Source organism: Vitis riparia, chromosome 7 (genome assembly GCF_004353265.1).
Source record: "Vitis riparia cultivar Riparia Gloire de Montpellier isolate 1030 chromosome 7, EGFV_Vit.rip_1.0, whole genome shotgun sequence".
In the NCBI taxonomy this organism is placed as follows: domain Eukaryota; kingdom Viridiplantae; phylum Streptophyta; class Magnoliopsida; order Vitales; family Vitaceae; genus Vitis; species Vitis riparia.
Genome location: NC_048437.1, coordinates 27,943,500 through 27,955,866, shown reverse-complemented (window position 1 = coordinate 27,955,866; position 12,367 = coordinate 27,943,500). Strand labels below are relative to the sequence as shown.

At 35.1% G+C, this 12,367-nt stretch overlaps 1 protein-coding gene across 1 annotated transcript; it reads right to left on the bottom strand.

Annotated features, from left to right (window-relative positions):
- Nucleotides 1–91: 91 nt before the first annotated feature.
- LOC117917871 (zinc finger CCCH domain-containing protein 32) lies at nucleotides 92–9,191 on the bottom strand. The gene is made up of 7 exons (XM_034834323.1): nucleotides 8,774–9,191; nucleotides 8,494–8,636; nucleotides 7,999–8,061; nucleotides 7,701–7,820; nucleotides 7,286–7,576; nucleotides 6,891–7,205; nucleotides 92–1,180 (listed from the first exon to the last, which is right to left on the bottom strand). Exons 1-7 carry the CDS (start codon nucleotides 8,865–8,867, stop codon nucleotides 779–781), a joined length of 1,428 nt encoding a protein of 475 aa, XP_034690214.1. The 5' UTR covers nucleotides 8,868–9,191; the 3' UTR covers nucleotides 92–778.
- Between the last annotated feature and the right edge of the window lie 3,176 nt (nucleotides 9,192–12,367).

The following is a 12,367-nucleotide window of genomic DNA, read 5'->3' as shown; positions in this document are numbered from 1 at the left end:
TTGGCTACCCCACGTACAAACTTAACTTGGTCTTGCAGAGGTACTTGTAATTCTACTTCTACACCAACCCCGCCCAAAAACAAAGAGCTTCTCAGGGTTCAACAATATCTCATACATTAGAAATAAAAAAAAGAAATAGACAGAACTTATACATAAGAGTCAAGGGGCTTTCTTTGCCTTCACCCCTCCAGACAGTCACATCTTGTATCATTCAAGCATATTAAGAATGTGTTCTACATAAGGGCCCCAAAAAGGGCCACAATGAACCAACACCATTCAGACCCTCTGACACTAAGCTGATAAGCTCAAATATTACAAAACTGGAAGCTTGCTCCCAAATGTAAAGAGGATTAATAGAGGAAAAGGAAGCCCTAGAGAGACAGACAGCTGGATAAAAGACAAAAGACCCTGGAATCAGGCGATCCTCTCTTGTTCTCGAAATGCTCAGAAATCAATATTCACAAGATTCCAAAGTTGAAGGCTTACCTGTTGGAAATAAATTTCTTTTCTTCTGATTATTGGGAAGGGAGGAGGGCTCATATGCGGGGCTTGCCAGCCACTGTAGCTTCTTATTTGAGTTGAAATAGATGGCATATAAAGATTATATGAGCATAAAACATGATCAATCCTAATGTGGGCTATACCAAATTGGTTGATAAACCTTGACAACAAGAAATGAAACTTTGCACAACTGACTATAATTAAGTTTACGGACATCTAACGACAGAAAATATATTGAGGGTGATGAAACCCCTTGAAGAATTGCTTTTAAATTTTACTAGTTTGAACGACGAACCTCACCACCTTGTCTTGTGCTTCTGCTACTGCTTAAAGGGGCTGAACTCTGACCTGACAGTTGGACGTCCGAAAGCGAAACAGATCCAGTCTGGGAGAAAATCAAACCAACTGAACTACTGGTGGTATTTCCAGATGAAGGCATTCTGGTTGAGTGTGAATCCTTTTTTGACCCTGAAATGAAGTCAGGCCGCAGATCTGAAGATGAAAATGAAGGGGCCAGAGTAGCCAGTGAAGACCCCACAGGGTATGGAGCAACTGGCATATCAGTGAGAGAAGAAGCTGATGGACTGTATCTCATGTTCCCCAGTGGATGATCGAATTTACATGTGGACCCAAACTTGCAGTACCCATTTTGCAGATAGAAAGTGCAAGGTTGCACCCCCTGTTCATTAAAGATATGAAGATCAGATAAAGCATTAAAAACAGCATTCTTATCTAACTAGACAGAACATTGAAATATTACATATATGAGTATAGGAACAAGGCAGAAACAAAGCAATTCATCATTTAGGTTTATGATATGCTATTAGCAATTAAAATTAGCTCAAACAATATACTTATCAGATAAATTCAATGGATATTGTTAAGCTACCAACTTTCCAAAGAGCTTAAGTTGTTAGGATATTGGCCCAAAATGTATATCATGCTAAGACCCTCCATCACATACAAGTATGCAGACAAACCTAAAGCTTAAGCTGTTAAGACATGGACTGAATGAATATTAGGCTAACAAATATAAATTCCCTAAGATAAAGAATACAAAAGGCCAGAAGAACACAAAAAAAGGGCTAGAAAAACAAAAATAAATAAACAAATAAATAAATGGGATTGACAATTTAACTGTCTCTTTTACTATTTATATTTATATCATCGCCACATTGATACTATTTGCATTGAACTAAGTAGACTTGGGTACATGTATTCTTCACAAAAATTGGATTTCATATATAAATAATATAATTGATATGATAATATGAGGTTAATGAAGGTAGGATAACACCATGTAACAGATAATGTTCCAGGACATGAAGTGATACAAAATCAAATTCCATTTGCATCTAAGCACCTCAGTTAACTCCACAGCATAAGCAACCACATATCCATACAGAACAGCCTTATCATGTCAAGCCACTACAAAAAATACATTTGACCTACATGAGATCAGTTAAATGCACTGAAAGATGCATTACATGTATTTTCCTAATGTGGATCAAATTTCTTCAATGTTATGATGACCCCATGTGGAGGTGTAGCTGATTCCACACAAATTTGTACTTGTACCAAAATAACTAAACACAATAAAATTAAAGTCTCAAGTCCTAGGTGTTTATAGTTGGACATGAATCCCTTTTTGTCATTACACTCTATTTAAGGTCATAGCTTTCATTAAATCATAAGCCATTTTGTCCTTTATGCAGTCCCAACTCCCATTCCTTTTGGTCTTTCATTGTCCTTGTCCCTGCAGCACATTTGACAGTTTAAAAAGTACAGTATTATCCCTATGTCCTAACTAGTAGAATTAATGGGCTTTGTTGTACACAACCACAAGCAAGCTTTATTTCCGATTTCGTTCTTTCTAAGGGAACTCATTCCATCTCAACATCTTGGTTATATCCCCCTATTCTATGCTTACCTTATAATTTTTTCATCGATAGCCAACACTTTTTACCAGAAGCATGGCAAGCTTTATGTCTTTCCATGAATTCTATTTTAGAAAGTTGCCTCCAAAAATTATCCTCTGGACTTCACAGCACAAAAATATTAAAACATGCCCATTCATTGCACCAGTCAGCTGCATTTGTTGGAGAAGAGTTAGAAAACCTGGTAACTAGGTAAGGGCAGGAGCTTCATTCCAATGGAATCATTTTAGGATGACAGCCAAGACGCTCAAGTAAGAAAAGTAGCACACAGGTTAACCATTCTTCCATAAAAAAATGAAGCTTGACAAGAAACAATATTCCAAAAACAGGTCCTTTCATCCAAAATAGAATATAAACATCCCTTTCAAAAGAGAGGGGGAAAAATCTAAAATGACTTGGCTAGTTGTAGAGCATAATGTTAGCATTGTCATCCATGAAAGGGGAGACATTCAAGAGAACATCGTGAATATAGCAAATTTTAATTAAAATAATGTGATCATTTTTTTTTCAATCAGTATATAACATGTTATTCTGTAGAAATTATTTTACCAAAATACTAAATAATTATGAATTGACTCATCATGTGTATCATCATTGTTAAATTTTAGTGTTTAACAGACTAGTGGCTAGTGATAGGTAGGGGGAGAATGAGAGGTGGGAGAGGAAAAGGGTTTTATTAATGTTGACGTTACACCGATACTAATGCCCTTACGATATACATGAATACTAAAGGAATAGTTAGGCTTATGGCCAATGCATGTAGAGGTGCCCAGAACTTTGGCTTCTAAGATGTTGATGGAAATATAGCTCCATACTTATTCAAGTGAATGAAGTATGGAAAGCCAAAAGCCTCAATCTGATATCCAGATGAGATAAATTTTGAGCCTATATGTGTAGTCTTTGGACCACCACAGAACATTTATCTATACTGGATGAGGATCGTTTCCAAACATTAGATGCATAGTACTTCCCCCAGATCTCCCATGCCAGCATGGCAGCACCAGATATATGATCAAATATTTAATGGGCCTAAATGTTGATATGATGTACTGGGAAGTGTCCTAGTTCCTCCACAAACAAACTTCACAGATTCAAACCTTAAAATTTGAATCCATTAATAGAAACCTCAAGGGAAAATCCATGAATCAAGATTTAATGAGAAAATGGTTTCTTCAATGAACAAAGAATCATATAACGAGTTGACAATGATAAAAGATTTAGTCCCCTTGATGCAGCCTTGTGCATGAAGAGTTCTTGTGGCATATATTTCGCAGGCATGAAAAGTTCTTGCAGTATTGGAACTGATATCCAACTTGGATTAATTTCATTGAATAATTTCCAAGATCAGGTCAGGGTCCAGCAAAAGGATCCTAAAGTGCTTCATATACATAATCTGCAGAGCTAAAATCCCCCAGAACAGGTTGGGATCAATCCAATGGATCCGAATGTGCCCTATACCCCGAGGATGCTGAATAATAAGCAGAGGATATGACACCATCTGAGGAGCAACTTCATATTCAAAATAGGTTTTCATAGACCACATAAAGAGGTATCATGCTCATCTCTTAGAACTCTTATCCAGATGCTAGTCATCTGAGACAGGAAGGGGTACACTAAATGCAGCTATTCTAGTCTGGATATCAGCTTGCAGGACTGTAGGACAAATTTTATGGGACATATGTGCACAGATTGTGCTTTCATATAGGATGTGGGAGAAATGGATCCTGCAAGATCAAAGAACAACGGTACATCAACCCATTCTTGCTGAGTGTAGTTTACAGTTCAAATGCCTGGAGATGCAGAAAATGGCTGCTCAAGTAAAGGATAGTTAAAGCAGCTACCGTCCTCAGATAAGTATATGTGCGTTTCAGTGCTGCAAAGCAGACTGCATCAGAAAGGTGATAGCAAATGCAATGTCGATGACTTCAGATGGATCTTCCACTCTCAAAGCCACATGTAGTGTTGCAAGGCAGAGTAAGATGGCTGTGAAAAATTCTGAACCCAAAAGGATATGGAAAAGCTTGATCACCACTGGTTGCAAAAGAAAAAAGAACTTTTTTTCCATGCTTGTAACTTGGGTTGTCTAATCACAAAGCATGATCCTAAAACCAAGTGGAACCTTTCAAGTTTCATTGACTTGATTTTCATTCCTGGAAAAGAATCATACCACTTCAAGCACAAAGATTAAATCCATTCATACAATATCTAGTCAAGATATTTTTCCTTATAGGAAAGAATGGGAAGGCATTCATGCTTCAAAAGGAAACCTAACCCAAGTATTGTTACAACCTCAAACAAAGTTCACAAACTAGAGTAGCTGATCTCATCACTAGGGTCAAATTATTCTTGATTCTCATCAAAAACCATTTTTTATAGGCTTTAGCTCCCAAATTTTCCAAACTAAGATCTGATCCTATCAAAATCTGTTATCATGAACATTCATCAACAGAAATTTGAAGCCAACCAAAAACATATCCAGATTCCATAGTGCATCAACCATCACAACAGCTCATACAAGGAGCTTTGTTTTCAGAAAGGGAAAAAAAGGATAGCATTTGAATTACTATTCATAATGAAGAATTGAAACTATTGCTAAGTAACTGTGCATAAATTATAAACATACTCCTCATAAAAGCAGGCATAAAAACAAAGAGTGAAAAACATTAAATAAGGGGGGGAAGGGGGGAAGACACCATCAAATTATTGGTCCTCTGCCCAATCATTCACTAAAGATGTTTCAATAATCCATCAAATAAACAATAGCTGTTTGTTTCCCCTGAACACCAACAGCGTTAAAAATGCAGCCATTAAAAAAAATTAAAATTACAATTTCAGATAAATAAATAATTGTGATTGCTTTAGTTATAACTTATATGTCTCATGCATGAGACAGAAATTAACTGTGGCATCCACCTCAATCCATGAGTCAAACACACCAGACAAGGCATATGCCCATAAAACACTTTGCTGCATTCACGCATCCATCTCCAATAACACCTTAAAGCCTAGTCTGTGAATCTTCACCCAATTAAAAAGGTCACTATATTTGCACCTTTCATGTGAACAGACAAGAAAGTGAGGTGATTAAAATGGGAAATGTTAGCAAAACATGGTGATATTACTCTAGAGTTGGAATGTTCATTCTGCTGGATTCCTCATGCAGCTAACCATGTGGCAGATATGTTTAGTAAAACAGGGAGCCAATCGGTTGATTTCTTTTGTAGGGGATTTTCTACCCTCATAAGTTTTCGAGTTCATATATATAACCATTTTTCGATGCGTATTTCCATTCATATTTAGAGTAGATAATTTTTTCTTTTTTTCTTTTTATTTTTTTTCAGAGCCATGTAGTTGGTTCTAATTGGGAGGAAGAATTTTTCATCCATCTTACAAAGGATAGAAATAAAAAAGAAAAAAGGAGAAAACTTCCTCAAGGAAACTTTGCTTGTGCTTCATCTCTAATTGATCTTTTTTTGTTTATTACATCATAACCTATCTGTTATTGAGATCCTTTCTAGGAGAGTCCGCATTTGGAGGGAGAACTATCTTTAGGAGAGCTTTTGATGATAGTGAATTCATGGACCAAGCAATTAAACATTCCTGCTTGTATCTCTTTTGGGATTGGGTTAGAGTGTCTCTTGGGGATTGCTCCTTGTCGTTGTTAGACTTTGTCAATGGGTTAGACTCTATGTAGGGTGCAGTTGCTAGTTTTTGTGCCTTTGCGCTGTTTTTTTGTGGCCTTTTGGCTGCTACTTTGTATGCATCATCTATGGTTTGTTTTTTTTTTTTTTTTTTTTGATAGGCACATGAGAGAATATATTAAAAAGTGCTAGCAAAAACTTTCTTGTTTTTCCTTTCACTGATAATATAATTTTTACTTACCTATTAACACACACACACACACACACACATATATATATATATATGTATCCTAAATTTCAGTGTGTGACAAATTAAAGAAGTAGACATATAACCACATCTAACACCCACACCCAAACCCATGCAATAGAGCTTGAAACCATGACTTTGATATAACTCTGTTGTTCCTATCAAAAAAATATAACTCTGTTGTACTTTAACAATTGAGCTTACAGCATCTTCCACTCTACTCGCATTTTCTCTTAAAAATGACCACTTCTTTAAATATAAAAGGCAAATCAATTTGGTCAGTCATTAAAAGAATGGTAATTTAAAAACATCAAATCTCAATAGCTTCAGCAATACATTAAAATGGTTAGAAAGATACGGTATAAAACTAGTTTCCACATAGAGTAATCTGTCCTCAATACTGAAGACCATGTTATACAATTTAGTGTCTAGAAATGAAAACGAAAAAAAAAAAAAACAAACAGCAGGAGCATATTTGTACTTTTTGAGCAGTTTTGGACTAAGAAAAATCAAAATTGAACCCAAATTATAAAATAAAGTAACAAAATGAGTGAATAACCATACCGGACGTAGAGGTAAACCCAAGGGGCTAAGGACACAATTTGTTTTTGGGACAACCCACTCCCGAGGGTGATGATACCTGCAAGATGATCCAAATTTACAGTCTCCTGTTCTCAAGTAGTACTGACATTCTTGTTGGCCTGGTCTCTCTGGAAACACTTGTTCCTTCTGGTTACTGCTTGAAGGGCCAGCAGAAGAGGGAAGCGATGCATAGGGTCCTGCAAGTGTATGTGTTGAAGGTAGCTGCGTGACTCCATACACAGAACCAGCACCTACCGTGGGTTGAGCACCAGGAGACAGTACAGGGCTTACAGGTGTCTGCAACATATAAACTAACATTATGAGAAACATATGAATCTTTTACAACTCAATATGAAAAAGAAAATTGTGTAACATACCGAATAAGGACTCCAACCCGGAATAGGAACCACTCCTGGGGGGAACAGAACAGGACCATAAGGGCCTTGCACATATGAACCAGGTAATACTGGAGGCCTTGGCACCCTCCAGCTAGTAGATGTACCCCCATATTGTGTAGGTGTAGGAACAGAAGGAGATTGCACCGTCGGATAAAATGTAGGTGCAGATGCTGGCAATGATGTGCCAGCTGGTTGAGGATGATGGAATTTACATGTTATACCAAACTTGCACTGCCCCGTTTTCAAATAGTAGGAGCATTCTTTCTCACCCTGTTGCAAAATTTCCAATTCATAAACATAAGCTAAATGGAAGTGTCCATTCCCAAATTACAACCATGCTGATTTAGTAAAACGAATTTGATTAGAAAAGGTGAAGAATAAACCAAATCCCAACCAGTCTTAGTGGGTATCCGTAAATATTTAGTGACACATGGCTCATGGATCCACCACCATTTCTTGGATGGTGAAACCTGCAGGACGCACCAAATTTACAGGTCCCAGTCTTCAAATAAAACTGCATATTTAAGGAATAACTATACGATTAATAAGTATAGGATAATAAGCCTTAATAATAATGCATAATACAAGTAGATGAAAACAATTCTAGCAGATCCAAGGAATCTATATTGGTAGAGATCAAGCATTCCATCCCCATCCAGTATTTTATATTCAGTCAACAAACAACAACATACCTGGCATGCTGGCTCCCCAATTCGCTCTGGATACTCTCCTCCTCCGGATCTTAGTGTAGAAACCTGAGTAGTATTGCATCCAAATTACATTGGGAAAACTCCATTTTCACTTAACGTCTGTTTGGTTTTCAGAATTGATCGGGAAAATAAAGACCGTGCTTAAGAACAAAGCCATTCCGGCATTTTCTTTTCCATTCTCTAGTTTCCGCTAGAACCAAGCAGATTGCATTATGAATTACAAATATCTTGTTTCTAACAAAATGACATGAAGATTGGGACCTCTCATGAAGACACGGCCTACTTAAAACACTCAAATTGTTGTCAAGACCCCCATAAATCCCACATCTAATTACACCATAATCTGCTAAAGCTGAAAGATTCAGCTGAATTTAACACCCGAAATCAAACAGCAGCCTCAAAAAACAGGCGTCAAGACCTACTCTATTGATTCTAATGCAAATGATTTGAACAAATAATTAATGATCAAGGGTTTACCGAGCTGCGATCGCGAGGATGATTATACCGGCACCTACTACCAAACCCGCAAAACCCGGTTTTCATATAGTAGACACAGTCAGCCACACCAGGCCGCTCTGGGTAGGATTCCCTGCTGCTCAACCCCAACCGCCACATCGACTCTATATTTCAGAACAAAATCAAAGAAAACCCCAATCAAAGCTCCGCATTCTCACAAACCCTAGAAAAAATATCACCTCACAACACACAAAGCCAAATGAAATGAAATGAAATTCAAATGCAAAACAAATCAACCCACCTTCGAGCCCCGACACCGCCCTGACCGGACTCCATTCCACCGAAGGATCCGATTGGGACCCATCCCTCGCCGGAGCCCGCCCGTACAACTCCATAAAGACAAGGCCTTTAGGTGTGTGTATAACTTTACAGAAATGAATCTAGAAAGAGGATAGAAGAGAAAGGGCAAGCGTAAGTCTCCGTCTAGACGGTTCTAGAATGTTCTACACTATTCTGGAAAGATCGGAGAGAGCTCGATCGAATAGACGGCGAAGCAGAGAGATGGAGAATGGTGTCTCTCTCACTCTCTCACTCCCTCACTTTCTCTCTCTAAACAAAACTCTCACTCATTCACACACACACTCTCTCTCTCTATAAGACCGTACGGTCTGGTTTTAGCTCGTGTTTTTTTTCCCTGGTTTTTCAAAGCCTTTTTTATTTAAAATAAATAAATTATTTATTTATTTATTTATTTTTCTCTTTTGGAGCTCTCTGTGTTTCACACTATACTTTTTCTGCTTTCGTCTGTTTCCTTCCATACCCGCCAAACTGTAGAGGAAATGCTTCCATTAAATAATCCGGTAACTTTGGCGGAATTTCTAGCTCCACGGGTAACCGACACTTGCTTTCACATGAAATGTCCGAAATGCCCTTGGTCACTACCGTCCGAGATGGGCTCATTGGAGGGGTCACTGTCGGGAGCGTGATCCTGCGGATTCCCACCAACCCCTCCATTTTGAATTACAAGCTACAAAAATATTTATCATTCAATGAATTATTTTTTATTTTCATTAAATAATAATAATAATAATAATTTATTTTTATTAACTAAATCCATTTCTAATAAGATTCGGTTGACGACCCAAATCCATTGGCTAAATCGGTTGTGTGTAAGAAAGGTAAATAGGACAAATTTGTCATTGGACTTTCAGGTTAGGTCGCTTCCTACTTGTTCTGTCTTTATTGTTGCGGCATTGAAGAAGGGAGGCCATAGAATAGGGGCCTCTTGGGGGAGTGGTCTTAGGCTTTTCTCATTTGGGATAGTGACCAAAACTTACCATCTGGTCGCCTTTTAGACTCATTTGGACTACCCTTCAAGACCCCTTTTTCAACTTTTAATACATAGGAAACCGTTTACTCGTCCTTTGGTCTCAGAAAAAAAAAAATTAAATTAATAATAATTTCCTTATATTTGATTTTATTTTTAAAAATATTAAAATAAAGAAAATAAATATAAAACAACAAATAAAAAATAATTTAGTCATTTTAAATCCATTTTGTTTTCTAAATGTATAAATTTATTTTATATATTTAAAAAAAAATAAAAATACACACAAAAAGTTATAATTTATTGGGAAAAAAGTTATTGTTTATTTCTTTTATGAAAAGGATTGCTATATGCTTTTTTACTAAATAAAGTAATGTGCCGCCATCTAAAACGAACCAAAAGGGAGTAAAGAGAGGTTGAAACGAGTCCCCTCCTTTGATCAGTTTTAATCGCCACGTGTCACTTACATCGTATTATTGGCTTAGAGACTCTCTCATAGGTTGAAATATTCTTGTTTTACCGAATATTCCTTGTCTTTTTCCTTTTTAATTGAATTTTCTTTTTTAGATTAATTTTAATTCAAAAAAACTCTCAACTAGCAGTGAAAGGGTACTTTTGTAAAATTCTACAGTGGCAATTTTGTAATTCACTAATTAGGTTCCGTGAAATAATAAGAAAATCCTGTGAGTAGATCCGAGAGTCGGCGGTCTGGAACGGCTGCTGGTGGACCAATGGGAAAGTGCCAGGTATGCCTTTGCCACAAGCTTGGGCCCCACTACTGCACGCTCTCGTACGTTAGTACTAGGCCACGTATTTCAGTGTTCTTTTTATTTATTTTTTGTTTTTATCATGCAATTTTAATATTAAGTTGGGATTTTTTAAAATTTTATTATACACATTTATTTTTAATCATATGTTTTAATTTTAAATTTTTAAAATAAATAAATTTTTAATTAATTTTTATTATATTTAATTTTTTATACTTATTATAATAAATCAAATATAAAAAAAATTAACAGTATTTTTCTTTCTTTCTAAAACTAAACATAATTATTTGATTTCACAAAAAAATTAAAAGAAATAAAGCAGAAAAATAATTTTTTCATATTTATGATAAAAAAATAAAAATTAATTAAAATCTTATATACTTTAAAGTTAATTAATTTTTATGTAAAAAATATATAAGATAATTTATTAATATCAATTTTTTTTTTTTTTCTTCAAATTTTGCAATATCAAAAGATTGGGTAAGGTGGTGTTTGTTTTTTTGCTTAATTCTAAATAGAACCTTAATACTTAATAGTATTAAATATTAGATTGTTTGTTTTTATAGTATTTTATTTCTATTAAGTATTAAAAAGTAAAAAAAATCATTGTGCTATTTTTTCTATTTAGAAAAAGCCACATATTTTGGCTTTTTCTATTTAGTAAAAAGTTTATAATAAGTCATGAAAAAGTAAAAAAACAAATAACCTAAATTCTAAAACTAAATGGTTTTCAGCAAAAAGCCAAAAAAACAAATACCACCTAAATGTTTTGAAATCTCTAAAATATAAATGAAAATCATTTACCAAGACATTAAAAAATAAAAAAGCTTAAAAAAAAAACAAAAATGAACAAAAATAATATTTCCCAAATCCCAACCACATCAATCATTTTCTTTTTTGTTTCTATACTTTAAAAAGGGAAAAATTCATATCTTCCATGTGAATGATGGTGATGTTTATAAACCTAATACTAAAATATATGCTTGATCACAATGATTAATCACATGAATCTGATCTAATAATTTCATTTCTTTTCACAATGTAAAGCAATAAGAGAGGGTGAGTGCCTAGATAATCACCAACCCCACCATGGAAAGCTTATGGCATGGCATCTATGAAGCCACCTTTTGCCACTTGTTGCTCTCTCTTTTTAAAATGCTACTTTTTTGCCCCATTTTATTATTTCTTTTAGACTATGTGATGCCATGCTTGTTGACACTAAATCCTTATGTCATGCATAATGTTGGGTGCCTTTTTTGTCACTCATTTTTAGACACAACGACTAGTTAAGAATTCATTCATTCCAATATCACAAATGGTGGGTCTATGGTCAAATTTAGTGGCTTTTGCTTATGCTTGAGTTAAGTTAGAGCATCGGCAAAGCTCGATATGATTTCTCCATATCATTCAAAATAAGTCAGTTTTTGTCAAACTAAGTAGTTCGAAATTGGTTTGAATTGACTTATTCAATAATTATATTAATCAATTTAATTATAATTAATGACTTGCTTATCTTGAAGGTACGTAAAATTAGACAGAGACTATCCACCCAACCTAATAACTTGGTCCAAAAGAAAGAAAGTTCGATAGACAAAAACCGAGTCTACCAAACCTAGGATAAAGAAAAATGTTTGTAGAATGAACTATAGAGACATAAAAAAAATAAAATAAAATAATGGTTATAATATAAAAGATCTAATATTTAAAAGTTTGTAGCAGAAAATTCCAATTTTTCAATAAAAGTAAAAGGTTTTTTACATTTTTATATATAGTATATGATTTATTTAAAATTTGACTTTAA